The sequence below is a fragment of the Ciona intestinalis genome, chromosome 10 (assembly GCF_000224145.3).
Source record: "Ciona intestinalis chromosome 10, KH, whole genome shotgun sequence".
Lineage (NCBI taxonomy): Eukaryota > Metazoa > Chordata > Ascidiacea > Phlebobranchia > Cionidae > Ciona > Ciona intestinalis.
Genome location: NC_020175.2, coordinates 1114642 through 1135669, shown reverse-complemented (window position 1 = coordinate 1135669; position 21028 = coordinate 1114642). Strand labels below are relative to the sequence as shown.

The window sequence follows — 21028 nt, the reverse complement described above, 5'->3', positions numbered from 1 at the left end:
ACAATGTATGAAGTATGATATTCCCCATACCAAAAACGCAGAGGTGTGGACTTTAGCCAAAGTTTGCTTGTTACCATAATGTAACAATAGGTATATAAAAATCCACAATAAACAACGTATTTACCTTCCCTTGGTAATTATTTTTGACACTGACATCAATCAAGCTACCGTCATAAACAACTGTAAGGTCTTCAGTGGTTTCCAAAGTAATGACATTATTGCTCACAGAAACCGACACTGTGTCATCAGCATAGCTTTGCAAGTAAGTACCATTAACCTGGGATAGTAACAATTGGTTACCAAAGACATATGATTTATTTAATATTAGAGTATACAGGAAGATATTACATGGTATAATTTTAAAGAGTAAAAAAATATCAAGTTTGTCACCAAGTTTTGAGTATAGGGATACTAAAATACAACACTGAAGCTTTATACAACTTGTCATACTTTATGGAGCCATTATGATTAGGCCTTGCCCAAGCCATATATGTCTACCGGGATCTAAACAGCATCAAGTTTTGAACATTGTATCCTACAGTAACAAGACGAGCAATCCAACCCCCCAATTAACGCTTCTGTCCAGCTTACCGAAAACTGCACTCCTGGTCCGAAATCTATGTAAGTCATTCCACCTCTGAACAAAATCTGAGCAGAATTAATAGAGAACTGGTTTGTTGATGTTCCTGAAACATCAATCTTGATGTCAAACCATCTTTTATCAAACTTATAATATGCGGATGTGTTGGACAATGTGTAAGTACAATCCTCGGTGAAAGAAAGTTTATCTTCACCATCAAAGTTACGATAGTTGCCATTCTCCGCTGGTCCACAAATCCCAACCACTGAAAATGCAATAAAATTAAATATAGCAGATTTAGCCTTGTTTTAATATGTTTTCCTTCAAGTATTGCTTTATTTCCTATAAAGACACAAATGTACGGATATGTTTTTGCTTTGTACATGGATGACATCTGTGTGGTAATTGTTATCTTAACATGGAATTAAAGATAGACAACTCCAAATGACAAGTTACGATAAGGTTAATAAGATTTAGTGTTGTCTTTTGTAACACAAGTGTTTTAATAAGTAGTAACCACACATAATTTATTTACCTTGAGCCTGACAGCCCAGTACTCCTTTCAAATCTGCCCCACAATATTGATCATCTTCACAATCAGTTGCATTACAAACTGCTTCCCCATCCACACAACTACACACCTCAGAACATCCTTCAGTGTAGAACTCTTCGTTGTTCTATTAAAAGTAGAGATTTAAAGCATTTAAAAAAGATTTTATTCTCTAATGTCTATGAATACACTTATAATTAAAATGGTATACCACTGTTTACCTTTGGATATAAGTACACAAAGGGTAGTCATAAGCTAGAATGTGCTTAGTTATTTATATGCCGGATGGTGCATATATTAAAATAATTTACCTTGTAGTATCTTTTATTCATGACACAACCACACTTTTCAAGTGGAACACATTCAGTGCCAGATAAGACCATGTCACCATTGCATTTACAACCTATAAACACGGTAGTTTCTCTTTGAGTTGTATCAAAAAACAATACAACATATTTATATAAACATAATAAAGTTAAACAACAAAAGATTTCCTGTTTAAGTATTCTAATGAAAAACATAGGAGTATAGGAAAAGAAGGCATATTGTAGTAAAAAAATAATTTCTTGTAAGTTAGAAAGCACATTTGAATTAAAATATAAACGATTCTTTAATGCTCAATAGGAAAATCCCCAGTACCAAACAAAAAGTTCACTTGAGCATTACAGTTAAATATTTCAATAGACAAAGTATGTATACGCTACCTTCTTTACAAGGTGATGTTGGACACTTAGTTTCCGCAGTTGGGTCTGAGCATGTGTTCGAACATCCAGTTGTGCAAGAATCATATGTGGAGTTGGGGGGACAAACGTTGTTGTCTGCATTCAAGAGTTGCATATTAGTTAGTTAAGAGTGATAGTCCTCAATATACTATAGAACTTTATATTATTGTTAGGTGTTCTTTTGTGTAAAAAAAACAGGAATTTTAATACAGTATTAGCTAACATACAGCCAGACAAGTAACTTCTGTTAAATACAAATCTCCTACTTACCAATGCTACATGCTGCTCTCCAGTTAACTGGGAAGCCTGCTCGTTCACATGCTTGTGCGTACGATGCAAAGTTTGCATCTATGGCATGACTTGAACCAGCATGAACACAAGCATCAAACTGACAATCCTGGATAAAGTGTGGGTTTTGATATAAAGAAATTTCTAACAAAATATTTTTGTGTCATTTTTTTAAGGGAAATATAAAATATTTTCACAGCCAAAATAGACCAAACTGTTCTGACTGTTCGTTAATCATAATTTTAAAACTACAGTAGCCAAATACAGTTCATTTATATTCAATACTTCATGTTTTCTTAGTACATGCCTATGCAAATGTGAAAGTAACCATTGCTATTCCTTTAAAGTATTCAAGTATTCCTGGTCATTCAAGGCACTCATTAAATTACCACACATGTATACAACACGACATATTTACCCCAACATATGAGAGAGGTGCCACTTGTTGCATGCAATCACTGAAGACAAAGTTTGGATCTCTCATAGATTCACAACCACAAGTTCCACTCTTAAAGTTGCCGTCTTCACATTTATGTAATGGATCGCCAGCAATACAACTGTGAAATAACATGAGAGTTTATTATAAGAAAAAACAAAAAAACTTGAAAGTTTGTTAACTATAGGAGAAAAAACCTAAAAATTTGTATTAAGGTAACTCCTAACAAAAGCAAGGTGAATGGAAGTTATTTTAATAGAAAAATAGAAAGAACAGAGAAACAAAAGTTAACCTTTATTTTGTAATTAATCTTTGATTGTTAGTTACATGCACACTGAGAAAAACAGCAAATAACATAATCAAGTTTAGGGCGCAATAAAAATATTAGACCCGATTACAACTCAGAGCACGACTAAACCGATAAATAAGTTTCTCACCTTATTGGACTTCCTGCAAGTTTCCATGCCTCAGCGTGTTCAAATTCATCAATACCAGTAAAGTCATCATCTGGTAGACCATTGTAATTTCCAGCCAAACCTGTGTACAAGGGTAGTGAGGACAAAGCAATAACAAAGTGGATAGACTTTACACATCTATTTTCCCTTTACATTTGTTTTTATAGAAATAAATTTTCTGTATAATTTATATACAAGCTTCAACTTATGGCTCCGGCAAAACACAAAATAAACTAAAAAACTTCATGATATTGACCTATAAGTTTCCATAGCAAATGTGTTGCATATACTCAATTTGCATTTTCACAGCAGTAAGTTTAAAGAAGTGTACAATAAAGTTACCTTGAGTGCAACCCATGAAAGTGGCAGGCATCGCTACTTTGAAGTTAAACGACCCGTCATACTCGACAGTGATCCCATTTTTGGCAAATATTTTTACATAAATTCCAGATAATCTAATTCTCACTTCACCATCCTTACTTGTGAAGGGAATATTTACCAGAAATCCATCAACCTAGGGTGAAGAAGGTAAGTTACAACTTTATATTTATTCTCCAATCAGGAGAGGCTGAAGAATATAATCATTAAAATAAAATAGGGGAAAGACAGGATAAAACAACAGATGGGAAAATATGCTATAATAAAATATACACAAAAGGTATCTGTTAAAGTGTGGCTAATTTAGAAACATGTTTCTGAGCCTAAATTTTGAAATTGTTCTGTTTCAATTCATGTATTCTAACAATGACATAAAAATTTCTTTAAATTAAGTTTTCCTAGAGTTGCATAGATTGAACTTACAGTTATCACATTATCTCTTTGCAATTCAATTCTGAAGTCCATAATATCAACAACAGCTCTGGCAAAGAAATATGGAGCAGGATGGCCGTGCGGATCTTTTAAAAGCTGTAGAAGCATAAACGTAAAAAGTGAACAATAGATTTTTTCTGCCCTTTTTGCTACAAGCTTGACAAGTTGACTTGGTAAAACTAATCTGTGTTAGTCAGTTTTGTGCACATAAAATGTGTTACTACATTAAAAATACCTTTTTAAATGTAAACTGAGGTAACCAAACTTTTCAAAATTGCAACAGAATGATAACTTCAGCAAATATTTATTTAATAAGAATAATCTAAGCCATAGTGAAACTGCTTACTCTTCTTACCACAACTGTAAATTGATCCAGATTTTTGCAGAAAACATTCACTAGGGTGTAACTACATGAACCGTTGAAACTGAAGTTCTTTCCATCCAGAGTAAGATACCTGAAGTCACCTTCAGATCCACAGGTCTCCTTGTCACTTACATCTTTAAGTAAAAGTAAAACAACTTTAAGTAAAGAAAAAGTACTTGAGTTGTGAATATTATGTTAAACCTTTTATTCTGGTCTGGTGTTTATTAAACAAGAAGATGCAAGCAGCAAGGTTTTAAATTGAGAACAATATTTAGTCTGTAAATCTAAACGTTTGCTTATTCATAATTATAACATGAGTCACCTTTAAAAATGGATAAAAAGTACTCACTTTTAGCTGCACATAAGGATTCAGCAAAAGATCTTGTAATTTCTGACAGATCATCGAAATCAGAAACTTGTGTGACAAATTTATCACTTGGGCTTGAAGCTATTGTTTCCAATTCATCTTTAACCACTAAGTCTCCAATACCAAGGGTTACCACAGTTGCAAGCTCCCGTAAGATCGCAGCTGGCTCTTCAACTTCATCCAGAGACTTTCCATCCGTTATAAGAACAACAATTGCTGGAGTATCCATTCTTCGACCACTGGATCCTCCAGCGCCCATTAAATCTCTCGCCACAGTCGTAAGCGCCAACCCTGTGCTTTTCAAATCAGCCGTGTAACCATGGATCAGCTTGCTTTTCCAAACTATTTCTACTGTCCTGCTGTACTCACATACCAACTTGCATAGTGTCAGGCCCAATGTCATAAAAGTCAATAGTATCAGAAATGAATTTTTTCACCAAGTCAAAGTTGTCCTCACCAACAGAGGAACTTGTATCAACCACAAACACCAAGTCAACAACCATAGCTGACTGACAGGAAACTGAAAATAAAGGTTTTATTAATGAATAAATACACTTTACTTATTTATCCTTAAAGGGCAACGGCACTTGTTGAAAATAAAAAGGAAATTTTAACTTACCTGGTTCAGGTATTGCAGTAGTTGGGGCAGGTGTAGTAGTATCTGTGAAAATAGAAGGTTTACTATGTTTTATAATCATAAATGAATAGACGCGAACATGTGATACTTAAATATAAATAAAATATGGCACAGACAGCCATACAAAAGACCCGACAATCTAAGAATTTTGATTCGTACATGATCACAATACAAGTAGCTAAACTGTTTTTCTTTTTTAAATAATCACAGAAAAGATGCATCACTTACAGTCCGGGCCAGGAATACACTGAGATAAACCACTTTCCCTTTCTTCACATACGTAACCATCTTTACAAGGGTCATCAGTACAAACATATTCGTTTGGCCTCTCACATTTGCATTCTTGCTCACAGTGGTGAGTTATTCTAGTTGTACCTGTATGGGAATTCAATTATTGCTAACTTTTACATAACAATACAAATGAAAAAGTTAACAATTTAATTCCTGTTTTTCAGCTTTAACTACTTTTTCAAATTCTAATATTTTCCTAAAATAAATGAAATGTCCTCACTTACCCAATGAGACATAAGAGCCATCTTTAAGAGTGCAGCCACATTTTTCAGGTAAAATGCATTCAGTTCCATCAAGTACATAACCAAAGTTACATTTGCAGCCAGATGTAATTGGCAAATCACAACTGAAATAAAAAAATTATACTTAGTTACCAAAAAAAAAGAAATGTAAAGTCAGAGCCTAACTATAACTTTTTCAATTACAAGGTAATCAATTTCAGTACAATCTGATAGGAATCGTTTAGCACCAACTGGTACGCCGCGTAAACTTTAATATTTATTGAGCTTAGTGTGGGTTCTGGATGGAATACAACTCTGGGTTGAATATTACTCACCTCAGGTATGCATGCAGAAAGGTTAAGAATATTTTAAAGCATTAAAATATCGATTTGTTTTACCCTCATTCAGCAATTAAATTACCTGTCAGTTGCATAAGGGTCTTGGCAAGTGTTCTGGCACCCTGGAGCACACCCATCATAATTACTATTCTCAGGGCAATCAAACACTACTGTGGTTAAGCTTTGATGCCAGTTACAATCTAGTTGGTTCGTTTTCTGACATTCTGTGGCATACTCATCTACTGCCTGTAGATAATATGTGGTTAGCATACTATGCTTTATTGAACAAATGTCATTTGTTTATCAATGTATGGGTGATATTACAAAAAAATGAATGTCATTTTTATTCTTATACAGTGAGGTAAAAGTAATAACAAAGGCATAAAGTCTAAGTCCTATTTTATACTTTATGCATTTTGAAAGATCATCAATCTTGGAACAGTTTAGTTTGGGTTTTCCTGGTGAAGACAGTTGTTAGACATGTTTCACATAACTTGAAATACACAAGTCAGTGATTAATACTAAAGTTCAATTAAACCAATGAGATTTCATGCATTGAACTGCATTCATTTTGACAAACCATACAAAGTTAACAATAAAACAACAGTTGTAAGAAATGGTATTTGTAAAATATATTAATTATTAATATAAATATTTCTAAATTAAAATAGTTCATTCAAGTGACGTACCTCAACTAAAGCTTTGTTATTTCCATTGCTCGCACAAACATCCGATACACAGTTTCCCACGAAGACATCAGGGTGTATATGATCATGGCATGCTGATAATGAACCTTCTGGCTCGCTGATCACTCCGCACATATCATTACTACCACTGTAGATTGGAAGGAATGTATTGCATTATAAGATATTATAAGATTGCTTGTTTTAAAACCCTCATGAAATATAAAAGATCTGTTTGGCTTTAGATACTGCTAACATAAAACGACACTGCTAAAAAATTTAAAAACACTAAATTTGTTACTTTTTAATTTGTTACTTAAAAATAAATAAAAATGAATGATGGTATCCATCTTTTTGCCAATCACAAGATGTTAAGACCCTTGCTCACTATAAACTTACAATTGACTTTCTTGTGCACAATCTCGCTTAGGTTGAGGTGTAGCATCATCGCAAGTTCCAATCTGGTTCCTCATTCCAAATGCATTGATATCAGTTATGACATCACCATTAGCATTTGTGATGTCATCACTTGAATCTCCATTTGAGTTTGCACAAAGACAGTCAAGCTAGAAAGAATATTTTATTGAAAATTTTAATACTAACCAAGTCATTCAAAATTAACCATATTGTCATTATTACCGATAGTAATATCTTTAAAATATAATAACATTACAATAATTCCAAAATATGTAATGATTTCAAAATATAATTTACACCAACATACCTCTCCACTGTAGCTGGATGGCACAGTTACCATAACAGTTCCTTTGTAAAACTTCACAATTACTCCACTGTGCTTTATATACAGTGTGGTGAATTTTCCTTCAGGTTTTACTTCACACATAGCAGATGTGTAGCCAGTAACAACTTGATGGTTAACCTGCAATAAACAATGCTTAATGATGGTTACACCTATTCACAACTGTTTTTTTTTTTATAACAGTTTATAACTTTTGGCTTTATCTCCTGATTCGCTCTTTTATTATGGCAATTGGGAAAATATGTGAAATTAATATCAGAGTGATATGTAATGAGCTATGAAATAACAATCATTATAACATATACTGGATAGACATATATACAAGAGTTATTCAGGTTAGTAAGTATCTTAAATGAATGTATCTTGTATAACTTTGTGTGGCAGACCACCGATATAGATTATAACAAAGGTGTTGTATGTATGTAACTTTGTGAATTATCATAAACTATTTAAAAAAAAGTTCACCTTAGTTGTTCCATCAAATTGGAAGCTCACAGACATTGGTACACGTCCCCCAAACTCAACTTCTGCCGATCGCATCACAATACGACTTCCACTTTCTTCTACCACCAAGTGGCTAATGGAAATTTTAAACCACCTTGGGTCGCTAACCACGAGGTTAGCACTTTGACTTAAACAGTATCTGCAAGTACCGGCAAACCTAAACTGCTCGTATGTCGGCAACTGGTCATATGTTGAATAGAAACCTTCACCCCAAACTTTGCAGCTGGAAAACTCTGTGTTTAAATAAAAAAATATAGAAGTATGTTAAAATAATAAAATATTTAAATAAATATGTAAAAATACAATATATGTGAAAAAAGAGGTGAATTCAGCGCATTAAACGCACCACAATGTAAAGTAGTGTAATTAGTAGTTTAAAAAGTTACTTGGAAGATTATGTTGTACTAACTGTACTCTAAACAGAAACAGAAACAGTGATCCAATACAATAATTTAATTGTCTCAACTTACGCTTGGGAGAACAACCAAGAACTCCCTTTGAATCAACAGTACATTGTTCAGTGTCTGCACAACTAACTGGTTCACAGTAAATGTTTTGTTTGATGCATTCACATAACTCGGTACATCCCACCTTGTAAAAGAATTCCCCTGACTGAAAAACAACAATATAATGTAATTGGGATTTTAAACACCAGGCACCCATAACATATTTTGTCATCTGATATCTCCTAATAGTATTGCAAACAATTGAATAGGAGTGTATTAGACAAACCATTTATGCACTTCATACTTTGATTCTTACATTCTACTTAGCTATATCATATATTTAGGCATCATGTTCTGAATATAATAGACCTGACTCTCATTCTTGTTTACAATCAAATACTTATTACTCAATATACTTATACCTTATAATAACGTCCATTGCTCTGACATCCACAATCTCTAAGAGGAACGCACTCAGTCCCAGCTTTAACAAACCCAGGGTCACACTGGCAGCCTGAGAAAGAAAAATTATAACAAAAAAATTTTTTTTTAAATTATTAATTTTCGAAAAACTTAATTTGTCAAAATTGGATCACACAAATTCAATATATACCTTCAACACATGGTGCTGCATTGATACATCCTTGAGCTGCATTTGGGCTGTTACAACTGTTTTCACACTCACTTAAACAAGTGGTGGCTTTTGAATTTGTGGGGCACACCAATCCTGTAACAAAATTCCAGATGTTGGACAAAATTAACATAGCGGATGGCGCTGTTAATTTAAATTCAGTGTAAAATAAAGAAATATTACTTGTATTTATGGGTTCTAACAAAAGAAACCCAGTTAACCTAAAGAGTGTTACACTCTTTTGGGTTAACATGTATTTACTAAGTAGCCCACTTACCAAATCCACACTTGGTCCTCCAGTCACAAACTTTGGCACCCAACAATCTACACTGAGCTGCATATGTATCCAATATTCCTGGCAAACTTTGTTGGGTGCCATTGTACGCACACATATCAAAATTGCAATCCTGAATTGGGAATATATTAAAAATAGAAAAACACAATTTGGCAAAAAAACATTATTTTATTATTCTATTGGAAATAATAAGTATGATTGACTCACATTGATAAACTTCTGAGGATCAAGCACTTTATGGCATTCAGCAAAACAATCATTTTTCTCTGATAATATGTCACAATTACATTCACCAGTGTCATACGAGGTTGCTGGGCAAGTGTTTTGCTTTTTTCCCGCTTGACAACTTTAAAAAATATAATAGGGGTAAAGTAACATGCCAACAAAAAATCCAAATTTGTTTAAAGAATACTCAAATGTGATCTAAAGTTACTATAAAAGTTTTAAAAGACAAAAGAGGTCAAAACTGCAAATCAAAACGATTATGTAACGAAAACCGGCCATGTGACAATGCATGTTATTTTTACCAAATAAAAGTGTCACTGGACTTTGATATAACAAAATAATGAAAATTAAAAAACATCATATAAAAGTAATAGACATTTTTAAGACAGAAAATGTCCCAACACTGCAAATAATATGTTTGTAATTTACCCAGGCTTGCCACCCTCAATCAACCACAAGTTTCCAAACTCATGTTCTTCTAATCCCTTCAAGTCATCAGAAGGGTCTCCATTCAAATCACCACAAAGACCTAAGAAATATTATGAAAACTGTAACGAAAAATCTTGCAACCAAAAATTCTCATAATGCATTTAAAGTTTTCTTACATCTATTTTTGTTTAATATAGTCTTCCCCTTGTACTAAGCTACAAATAAATTCTAGTTGGTTCAGATGTCAGAAACCTCAACTAATCTAAACATGTTACCTTCTGTGCAATTTTGATATTCACAAGGTAGATAAATATCAATATTGTAACGTCCGTTGTATTTAATTTCAAGATTGAACGAAGTGACAATTCGAAATGTTGATCCTTTTGGGAAAATACGGAGTCCTGTTGTCTGATTCTCATAGGGCAGATTTATTTTTTCTCCATCCACCTTAAATGGTATAAAGAATATTAAATAATTTTAAAAGAACAGTGAAAGTGTATAGGTTGAAACCTGTAACACAGCTGTGTGCAAAGCGTTAAGTACCAAAAATGAGCATCATAACCGTATTCTCATTATTCTAATCGTACTTGCTACTTACAATTAAAAAAAGGTTTTGTTAATGACTTGATTACTGATAGTGCTAACAGTATCCATCCTACTAGTAGTCGCTGTATACCTACTAGTGACAAGTATAAACGCACACATATCTTTGTGTGACACAAGTGCTATTTATAGGGTCCAATTATGTATTAAGTTGTATCTTGCACCCCCGCTGGCAATACCTTAAAAGTTCCACCTCTACCAATGTTAACAGTGATGCCTTGAAACTGAACTTTGCCTTGCAGAAACCAAGAAATACCAGGTCTGCCCATGTCAGAGTTTTCGACCTGCAAAAATCGTAAAAAATATAATGATTGGTTGAAACTACTGAATTGAAAGATGTATGACATACGGTTAAACCAAAAGATGGAAAGCAATCATATTTGTATCCACTCTTCCATACCAATTAAAATATAGTTTATTACCTCAAAGAATATATGTTCCACCTTTGGACATGTGGTGTTAAGTAACACATAGTTACATGTGCCCATGAAATCTATTTTAGTTCCATCAAACGTGTGATAATGTGGGTCGCCTTTGGCACCACAATGATGTTTCTTCTGCTTATCTATGCAATAGAAAAACTTAATTCGCAATGACAAGTGTGTAACTTCGCAATTATTTTTCCATGTGTCACTATCATGGTTATCTTTTTAGTTGCTAACTTTTCTAAAACACCTGTACAAAGCTATAGAATGTGTTAGGTAATGAATGTGTTAGGGCAAGATATTTAACGGCAATTGCTCCAACCCAGTGGTCATTAATGTGTGTCCAAATTATCAGCCACAAGTAAAAAAAGGAATCACCTACAAAATAACACACTTGGTAACTCGTAACATACTTGATAAAAACTGGCGCAAGGCATATGAAACACAACACCCGGTTGATATAAACATATAACGACTGTCGTTTTCCAGTCACGCAAGGAAAAAATTTAAGTTACAATGAATAAATTAAAATAGTCTGTATTGATGTTCAAATAAGTAAATCAGTTATAGGCTACGTACTACATGTCCTGCCAGTAAATTCAGGTTTACATTTGCATCCTGTTTTACCGTCTTCAATTTCGTAGCAGGTTCCGTTGTTTTTGCATTTGTTTTTAGTCAAACACGCGGAAGCTAAAAACAAAACAATCGTTTAAAAAGGAGCGGGAAAATCGTCAGAATTGATCACGTGCAAAACATAACAATGTTAGTTTAAAATCGGGGAGTAGTAAAGTTAATATGTTGACATGTATAGGGTAAATGTTTGTGTTTGATAAACAAAACACCCAGTGTGAAATTAACAAAGCGATCTAGCTGTATGTATTTTAAAGTTCGACGTTTTAACCAAATTTAGCGTTACAATATCAAGATATAACAGAGCAACAGTTTGTATGGTAGGCGTAAGATATCGGGATCATGTTTTAAACAATTAACAACGATTTATGGAAATCGTGAGAATACGGTTTTGTAGTTCTTTGAATGTTCTTTACTAACAAAATTAGACAGGGAAATAGAATGGAAAGTGTCCCATCTTCCCCCACCCTACTATATATAGAACTTAGTGATTACCTATTTCGCAACGATCTCCTTTCACCGAGGGTGGGCAAACACACGTGAAGTCATTGTTTTGGGGAATGCAAGTTCCACCGTTAAGACAAGGGTCATCCTCACATGAATTTAAACCTGTTGGCGATATTAGGTGTAAGTACATACAATTGGTATTTGTATAACGCATATGTAGGCGTATGCGAGAAAAGTATATGTGCTATACCCTTACCTAAAGGCAGTCAAGGTTATGGTATGAATGAGTTGGATACATGAACGATAAGAGGATGTACAGAAGCTGTTATAATTCGTAAGGATATGAAGGTTAAAAAAACGCATTTGATGCAGTGGTGCTATTTATAAAGATAAGACACAGGCAGCGTAAAAAAAACACTGAATAAACGCAGAACACAATAAAAAAAAATTGGGATATTTGTTGAGTATCTCAAACTGACCTAGATAGGTATTCGCAACACAACGCCATTAAAAGTATACTAATAATAAAAAAGTATAACCAAAGAATATAATTTTACCGTATTGACAGAAAAACGCCGACGTTCTCCGGCAAGTTTTGGTTCTCCATTTTCCATTGGATACCAGCATAGCTACGCAATTTTTTCCATGTCTGGGTTGTGAATTCCTCCAATTGGTGTAAGTGAATTCTTTCCCCCCTTCCCATTTGTAATTCCCATCGGTGTACTTTGCACCTAAACGATAATACATTAGTTTAACTATATGTTATTTTACATTTGGTGATTGAATGAATCGCGAGCATTACCGCTGATATAAAACGCGAAACCCAACGTCAAAACATAATATTTTAATTGATGTATTAATAATACATTATATTGTAATGACGTTGGATAAAACACACTAAATACGCGAGACTTACCGATTTGCAATTGGCCGCTGAGAACTCTCTTATCGGGAACGGTTCTTTTCACGATATCAAGCATGAAACTTGTTGCTGTGTCGCTCTTCGGCTGTAAAAGCAAGATTACGTTAGAATTATAGGAAAAAGATGCATGAGCGGGGTGTCGGCTTTTCGGGGAACAGTGATGTGTCTGCTTTCTGGGGTACAAAGCTCTACCACACCCAACATAACCATTCCACAACCTTATCTACTTGCCGGCACTGCCTTCTCGTTTCGCAAATTATTTTTGCACAAAACGTTTATTACACTATGTAGCGCGCGGAATGTAAAATTGCCAAATTATTTGACCATTATTTTGTTCCAATCTAATGAGATGGCAAGTAATTGGTATACGGAAATGATGCGAGGCAAAAAATGGCGAAAACCTCGTGTATATTGCAGCTAAAGACATTTTAATTTATCGCAGATTCTGTTTTGTACTCTGGCAGCGAAAGAAAATAGCCGTCCAAGTCCAGCTGTGAACAAGCACCGCCTATATATTCTTGTATCTTTAAACGTTTCTTACCATTGCAACTCGTGCGCCATCTTTCCCACAAACCCTCGCAGCCCCATCATAGTTCTCATTCTTAGTTACAAGTTTGTAGCATTTGCTACCATCGGTGAACGTAGTGTAACCCGAAGGACAAGTCTTGTCTGCTTTAAAAGAGAATTTACTTGACCGCACTACTTAATATGTAGTAGGGTGGGGGGAGATGGGACACCTTTAACACATAATTTCCAAATAACCTGATCGTGTTTTAAAGAACTAACAACGGTCTGTGGAAGTAGTAAGGATACGGTTTCATAATTCTTTAAATGTTCTTTGTCTACTGCCAAATGGAAGAGAAAACATAATGAAAAGGTGTCCCATCTTTCCCCACCCTACTATATAGCCAGTAAGAGAATTAATAGCGTTTGTTTCTCAATCTTAATAAAACCGCGCCCTTAGTTACGAGTTCACCAAATAGTTGAGTTCATTAAGAAATAATAGTTTTTAAGTAAAAGAGAATTTAAACGATTCCCATCAAGCACAAAGAACTTAATTTATCACAAGTTATCACTACTGTTTACGGATATCTTATTTATGGCATGCAAAGGCGTCAATGTGTTATGATTCTTCCTGAACCTCGGTAATATACTAGAAAGAGCAAATAAAACTACGTGGTGTTACGTAAACTTAAGTGGGGAAAGATGGGACACCTTTGGCAGATCCAAAAATTAGTGTTTTAAACAATTAACAAAAAAGATAGTGTTTTAAACAATTAACAACGGTCTGGGGAGTCGCGAGGGTAAATTCTTTGAATTTTCTCTGTTATAATACTAAACGGGAGGTGAAAATAGAACGAAAAGGTGCCCCATTCCCCCCTACTATATAGTATTTAGGCGGGCTAAGATGAGAATATTAACAGAAAAACAGCATCCATATGACTATAAACAGCTTGCAATCCGTACGGTGTTTTACTTATACCTTGTCCAATAGCTTGGTGAAGAAAACAGAAAACGGTGAAACACAGAGTATTCCACAGCATGACTTATCTGTGATAAAATGTCAAATTTCATTAAATACGCAACATTACTTTAGAACAACGCAGTAATACAGTGTAGTTTATCTGAAACCACTATCTATGTAAACAGTTTTGCTTAAACAACCTCAATTATATGTGTAATCTGTATACACTTGCCAAGTTTTCTATTCTATTCTATTCTATATTCCCTATCCTATATCAACAGAAACAAACTTTCATATAGAAGGTTATGTAATTTATACCAAATATCTCTTTAATTTTAACACCAACAATATAAGTGTTGAGAAACTAATAAGCAAGCACCGATCCCAATCGTAATTTACATAACTACTGACTTTACATAATCATCGCTTTGCTTATATATACCTCAATTAGAGGGTTGCGTAACTTTAGATATCAACTTAATGCAAAAGTGCCGGTCAAGATTGGACAAGTATAAACAAAAGTTGAATCAAATGCATTTGACCATCAAGTTAAAAGCTGCTGTTTATACACGATTACGTAGTGCGTATTGCTTTTACGTTAAGAGAGTCCATCTAAAACGCATCCGAGTGCATTAGTAGAAGGTGGATTTAGAAATTGCGGTCCTTCTACAATATCAGCAAGTGGTTTAGGTGAACGAATAGTAAAACTTCTGTGCCATTTTTCTTACTTCGACCATAGGAGATACACAATGTCTCGAATACAACACTTATTAACAATGTTTGTTGGTCACTTGTTAAAAATTGATTGTACGTGAATGCCTTACAAAAAAGTCGTAATGATCAAAAGTTTACTTGGATGTTGTTCTTATTCCAAAGATTATGTTGTGTTCTGTTTCTTAATGAAGGGCCTACGATTTAATTCGAACTTGTGTCTTTACTGGGGTGAACCATTTTAAAAAACTACTGCTGTAAAGGTAGTTTCGCTCTGTTATACGGCAACAATATTTCAAACAAATGTTTTCATTTTGGATGTGTATTAAAAATTAAAAAAAAAAACACAGAAAAAATATCAGTTAATACAGAACAAATAAATTGCTTTCAACATTGACGAGACTAAACTGAAACATCTTCTTTATCAACAGTTTTTTTACTTTCTTTTATTTTGCGCATGCAGTGTAGCAGCATACTGGTACTGACCTCGCTTCATTCTGTTTTTAATTTTTTGCTTTGCATACCTTTCTTGTTTTTCCTCAATTGTTAAAGTATGTTCAGAGTAACTGAACTTATTATCATCACCAATAGTAGAGGGTAAACAACTTTCATTCAAGGTAGTCACAGCTCCAAGTCTATACCCTGGGTCCTGAATCTGAGATACCACACGCTCATACATGTATCGAGCTACTTCAGCTTGTCCGGCATGTTTGCTGTATGCGTTGGCAAGCATTGTAGAAGTGTCAGCTAAAGCTTCTTCTCCCCAGCGCCAGTGAACATCTTCTTCGTCAAATTCAGCATCAATCAAAGTTAAATTAAGTGGCGTCCAGCTTTTGAACGAAGGTTTTTTCGGGTTCTTTTCAACATCCAGCATTTCATCTATAGTAGAAGGTGGGATTTCCCCTGATCCGATCCTACCAAGTATAGACATCATACGTCGGATCTGTGGTGGATAGTATGAAGAAATTTAATATAAAAGAAAAAACATAATATGACTAATACTGTGGCTCAGTGGTTGGTCGCTTGAACCATAACCAAAGGAAAATGTGTTGGATGCTTGATACTGATAGCAAAGTGTATGTGTCCGTGGGCAAGACATTTAACGGACATTGTTCCAAGCCAGTGGTCACAAATCGGTTGTAACAGCCTGACCCTTTTGTGTGTAGAGCATAAAACTTCACTAATAAATCATTATATATTGACCAAATCTGTCCATATTTCAGATCTTATTATATGTAAAACTTATGTATACAAAAAATAATATCACAAACAAGTAAATACACAGCACCTGTTTATAGACATAACTTTCAGCAGATATCGTAGCAACACAAATGTCACATTCCGGTAAATTGGTTTGGTTAAACTCTTCTACTTTGATAGAGTTTATCGTTCGAACATAGGTCCTGTATGCATTCTCTGCTGTAATGAAGACAAGGAAATTTAAACTAGAGAAAAGCTGATTTTGGTTTGTACTTTTAATATCAATATTATATTTCATTTGTAAAATTATTAGAAGATAGGAAATAAAGATAAAATGACAGTTATTAAAGCTATGAATAAATATGATATATATCACATATATATTGTCAATGGTTTATGAAAAGTACCAGAGTATAATGCGTTGAATACTTCAGACACAAAATGTTAAGAATATAGTTTTATGAGCTCCGAACACTAATCATCAAAGAATTCAGATCGGCGAGTGAAAGTTTTCATCATTGCTCATTGCATAAATACAAAAAAGAAAAACAGTAGTTCATCAGCATTTACTGTAGTAATATTAATATAATATTAACTTTTATTTGTCTCTTTGATTAACGAAAAGACAAGATATAGCGATAAAACAACAGTCATTAAAACACGGTTACAGTTAAAAACATATTTACATTTAGTTGGAAAAAAATAAGCGTGTTCGCTACACCTATCATAACCATAAGAATAAGCAAAGAAATCTAACATAATTTGTAGTTTTATCCAATGCTGTTTTATCCAAAGTTTTATCAACCTAACCATTAGAACAGACTTAAAGATCATGAAATATACTCACATGAGACCTTACAGAAGTTTCTCATATCATGACGACCAACAAACTTCTGAGCTGCTTCATTCATTAGTTCAATATCCATACTACCACGTACGAATGCATATCTGTATGTTCGTGACCTGGAATGATATTTCTCAATAAGATATTAATAATAGCTAATCTGAGACTTGCATGTTTCCATGCAATTGCTACCTGAAATAATACATTTTTTAAAGAATCACCCTGTAACATGCTGGACTGCAAAGCATAATGCCAATTTGATTTAATAATTTTTTTGTTAAAAGCTTATGCCAGAAAATTAAAAACAAGGTTTAAATTGAATATTTAACTTCACAGGTAATCAAATAAAAACAAAGAAAAACTTTGTAACCATAAATATTTTACACTTGTAAAGACAGTAGAGAGTTAATCTATCACAGCCACAAAGCCCAGCTGTCATTTTTTATGTATTTGTGTTTTATCTTATACTTAACACAACTTTCTATATGGTTGAGGGCCTTAAAAGGGACTAGGATGAGGTCAGGTTCGGTCAAATAGCCACAAATCTTTTCACTTACCGACACTGATAGCGTGGACTAAATGTTTTTTTGACAGGTGACCAAGCAAGAATTCGAATATCTGGTGGTAATGCTTGGTTTAATAATGAAACATAAGGAAGTTCACCGTCATCAAGGGTGGTGTCGCTTACTCTGTGTAAAAAGATAAAAACTTAAATGAACTGTTGTACAGTGTTACTACGAATAATAGCAATAGACTAGCTACTTAGCAATTTAAAGTATGATGCATTATTTTTATCATGACTTTTTAATGGAAGAAATATTTTAACACATAAAAGAAACATGTAACATTAATTAAATTTATTTTTTCTTTGAAAAATTACTAAAAAATTTAGGAGGGGTCCTCAGCTTACTATGTTTGGTAGAAAGTTTTAAGTTGGAATTACATGCCACCCAAATTTAGCAACATCAAATGTTTAGGCATCCATAGTTTTAGGCATAGCTTTTACACTGCTCTGAGGTGTCTATACAAACAAGCAAGCGAGGTAAATTACATTTGCCATTAATAATCAATAGGGTTCCACATACATTTTAACAAAAAAATATTTGTTATGTATTTGAGGCAACCCAAAATTTGCTTAGTTCAAGTTCATAATATGATATTTTAGAGGTTGACAGGTCCTAATAAATATCTTCACTCACGGGAATCCATCTTCAAAATATTCAGTTTCGGGTTTTGTGTTTCCAACGTTGTCACTTCCCTCCACCTTAGGATACCATACACCATGGCTGAGAAAAAATATAACATTTACTGACAAAAAAATTGATTTGATTTTTATACCCAAAACAAACTGATTAGCATAATCCTTTAAAAACCAAATCATGTCAGACATTTTAAAAATAGTCTCTATTTTTACATATTATAGGTAAAGTAAAGTATATAACAGTATAACATTAAGAGATATAGTACGTGGGGTAAGATGGGTTTACTTTTCACTCTTTTCTTTTGGGGTAAACAATTTGGTAGAAAACGAAAAATAGTTACAACTTTTCTTACCCTTTATTTAAATTGCTTCTAACATTGACAGAAACCACTTGAGATAAACCGCTAACTTGCCGATCAGTTCGACCAGCTCTGTCAAAGTTTAATACGGAGCCAACCCCAGTTATCAGTTGCTGCCTTAGTAAGGCTTCCAACAGAACACGTTCCACCACATTTGAAATTGACTCAGGTTTGCCTTTAAAATTAAATTTTGGCAATTAAAGCTAGCTTTGACAGAAATAACCTTTTTTTTCAAATATATACATTAATTAAGTAATTTAACCAGATACAATAATTGTCCATTGTTATGAGCTCAGAACACTAATCATCAATGTTTTCAGATCGGCGAGTGAAAGTTTTCATCATTGCTCACACTTCACATTTATTGAAAGTCTAGCTCAAAATACCCTGAGAGATACCAGTTACCAGGCTACCATAAAAATATCACAATACAGCTATAAACAATGACGCAATTAGAAAATATAATGGAGGTCCAATCTACAAAGAATTAATTACAATTGCACAATATTAAACATGAAACAAACTTACTGAAGGCAAGTGAAGACTTGGTGAATGCATAACCAACATAATCCCAACCAAGATACAAAACTTTGAGCGCAATTCTACGCACACTTGTTAAATGAGAAACTATTTCATCTGGGTTAGGATGTTCAACTCGTACCTGGAAATCATATATTCATATTGATTACTAATTGCTTGATATTTAGGGATATCCGTGTCTGCATACAGGGTAATATTGTTTACAAAGATTGAACTATTTGGTGAACTCTTACCTAAAATGTGGGAAGTTTAAGAAACATCCAAATATTTTATTACTGGTTTTCTTTTTTTAAGCCTTAAAAAGATTTCTATAATATTTTTAGTTCTAGCTTGAAAGAGATTTTTATAAAAGATTTAGTTCTAGCATATCTTGTATATCAGGTATATGAGGTATAAAAGAGAGTAAACATGAAAAAGGGAACAATGCAAATTAGATTGACATTTGTCAGTAGGAATGCCACCACAGGTTTAAAGTTTAGCCAACAATGTTATAAAGCTTAAAAGCTACCTTGTCTCTTCCGTCCACATTTACAGGGCTAGAGGTGTAATGGTAGCTATCAACCAACCGCTGGAGTCTCAGAATTCTTTGAATAAAGGTAATATGTTTAGCTTTTAAAAAAAATGTTTAGCTCTTACAGTTTAGGCAACTTGTTGGTAACATGAGCTCAGAACACTAATCATCAAATTAATTCAGATCGGCGAGTGAAAATTTTCATCATTGCTCATTGCATGCGGCACCATTTTGGCTAAAAGCACTTAAAATATACTGTGATGCAGCAGAAACAAGTTTTCTTCAAACATATTTACCAACTGGTTCATACTTAATTTATGCAAATGAGTTTACCTATAATATTCAGATGTATTAACTTGAGAATATAATTATAAACAGCAAACATGTTAACCAACTGATATTTAACTTGTTGGCAGATATTAAAGCCAGTATTCCTAAATTAGTCTGCTGTATATTAGATGACAAAACCAGGAGTCTTAAATAAGTAAAAACAGCAAACCTGTATACCAGCTGGTCTTTATTCAAGTTATGCAGGTATTGTAGGTCGTAGTTGGTTTTCTTAGGAGAAATTTGCATCTTGGCATGAATAGAAGAAGTACTAAAGCATGCACAACATTCTCTTGCAAATGTGGGGGGCGCCAGTTTTACCAAATGTATTAGCAGTTTCATATTTACTTAACATTCTGTAATTAAAGAATAAAACTTCATACTTTAATTACTAAAAAGGTAATACTGTCAACCCGGCTTAATCGGTTCAGTTTGGCTTGGTCCTGATGTGGTCCAATTAAGCGGGGTTGACTGTATTACAAGTTCTGAGACAACTATAGAGACAGAATTGCTTTTACATTTACTCTTTCGAAACCGCATAATATCCAATTCCAAAATAGTAATTTGAGTGAAGTGGTTTAAATTTACCAATTGCTGCTTTTTCAGTGCAGAACTGCTGAACAATTTTTGTATTACATCTAATGATAAATGCCGGCTATCTAGAACTGTTTAGCTAGCATTAAAATACACAGACTTGACTGATCTAATTCAAGTAATGAGCTCAGAACACTAATCATCAACGTTTTCAGATCGGCGAGTGAAAATTTTCATCATTGCTCATTGAATGAATTCGATTACAGTTTTATAAACA

At 33.8% G+C, this 21028-nt stretch overlaps 3 protein-coding genes across 11 annotated transcripts in view; all 3 read right to left on the bottom strand.

The window, feature by feature from the left end:
- Positions 1 to 5005, bottom strand: part of LOC100180679 (zonadhesin-like) — a 61259-nt gene extending 56254 nt beyond the window's left edge. For all 8 annotated transcript variants that reach the window (XM_026836389.1, XM_026836390.1, XM_026836394.1 and 5 more), the window contains exons 1-12: positions 4555 to 5005; positions 4197 to 4339; positions 3833 to 3937; positions 3374 to 3545; positions 3014 to 3113; positions 2559 to 2697; positions 2123 to 2249; positions 1835 to 1948; positions 1442 to 1533; positions 1116 to 1257; positions 592 to 845; positions 125 to 277 (exon numbers count right to left, since the gene is read on the bottom strand). In XM_026836389.1, coding sequence (XP_026692190.1) covers positions 125 to 277; positions 592 to 845; positions 1116 to 1257; positions 1442 to 1533; positions 1835 to 1948; positions 2123 to 2249; positions 2559 to 2697; positions 3014 to 3113; positions 3374 to 3545; positions 3833 to 3937; positions 4197 to 4339; positions 4555 to 4975 — 1962 coding nt within the window. In that variant the 5' untranslated portion in view covers positions 4976 to 5005. The remainder of the gene's footprint in view (positions 1 to 124; positions 278 to 591; positions 846 to 1115; positions 1258 to 1441; positions 1534 to 1834; positions 1949 to 2122; positions 2250 to 2558; positions 2698 to 3013; positions 3114 to 3373; positions 3546 to 3832; positions 3938 to 4196; positions 4340 to 4554) is intronic.
- On the bottom strand, positions 4927 to 15139 carry LOC108949819 (zonadhesin-like). Of its 2 annotated transcripts, none has more exons than XM_018813589.2 (24): positions 14543 to 15139; positions 13601 to 13731; positions 13054 to 13144; positions 12695 to 12868; positions 12186 to 12299; positions 11640 to 11750; positions 11058 to 11200; positions 10815 to 10919; positions 10308 to 10479; positions 10033 to 10132; positions 9586 to 9724; positions 9361 to 9490; positions 9066 to 9179; positions 8875 to 8966; positions 8477 to 8618; positions 7968 to 8239; positions 7467 to 7622; positions 7142 to 7308; positions 6749 to 6893; positions 6142 to 6305; positions 5725 to 5846; positions 5438 to 5584; positions 5192 to 5233; positions 4927 to 5092 (listed from the first exon to the last, which is right to left on the bottom strand). In XM_018813589.2, the coding sequence occupies exons 1-24, from the start codon at positions 14601 to 14603 to the stop codon at positions 4938 to 4940; spliced, it is 3189 nt and encodes a 1062-aa protein (XP_018669134.1). In that variant the 5' UTR covers positions 14604 to 15139; the 3' UTR covers positions 4927 to 4937. The 2 variants fall into 2 exon arrangements, with proteins under 2 accessions (XP_018669134.1, XP_026692198.1); XM_026836397.1 differs by having other exon boundaries at positions 13601 to 13728.
- A 389-nt stretch (positions 15140 to 15528) lies between these two features.
- LOC100179078 (tRNA pseudouridine(38/39) synthase) lies at positions 15529 to 20987 on the bottom strand. The gene is made up of 9 exons (XM_002129279.5): positions 20390 to 20987; positions 19888 to 19963; positions 19368 to 19500; positions 18834 to 19014; positions 18479 to 18565; positions 17837 to 17968; positions 17283 to 17398; positions 16524 to 16654; positions 15529 to 16178 (listed from the first exon to the last, which is right to left on the bottom strand). The coding sequence occupies exons 1-9, from the start codon at positions 20557 to 20559 to the stop codon at positions 15672 to 15674; spliced, it is 1533 nt and encodes a 510-aa protein (XP_002129315.1). The 5' UTR covers positions 20560 to 20987; the 3' UTR covers positions 15529 to 15671.
- Between the last annotated feature and the right edge of the window lie 41 nt (positions 20988 to 21028).

Bases quoted from the DNA above. Each gene is read 5' to 3' on its own strand.
- LOC100179078 (XM_002129279.5), bottom strand. From the start codon at position 20,559: ATGAAACTGCTAATACATTTGGTAAAACTGGCGCCCCCCACATTTGCA. The intron at 17,399-17,836 runs GTAAGTGAAAAG...ATATCATTCCAG, and splicing joins AGTCCACGCTATCAGTGTCG to GTCACGAACATACAGATATG. The intron at 16,655-17,282 runs GTGAGTATATTT...TCTTCATTACAG, and splicing joins AAACTTCTGTAAGGTCTCAT to CAGAGAATGCATACAGGACC.
- LOC108949819 (XM_018813589.2), bottom strand. From the start codon at position 14,603: ATGCTGTGGAATACTCTGTGTTTCACCGTTTTCTGTTTTCTTCACCAA. The intron at 10,133-10,307 runs GTAACATGTTTA...AATATTTCTTAG, and splicing joins ATATCAAAATTGCACAGAAG to GTCTTTGTGGTGATTTGAAT. The intron at 7,309-7,466 runs GTATGTTGGTGT...TATTCTTTCTAG, and splicing joins CATCCAGCTACAGTGGAGAG to CTTGACTGTCTTTGTGCAAA.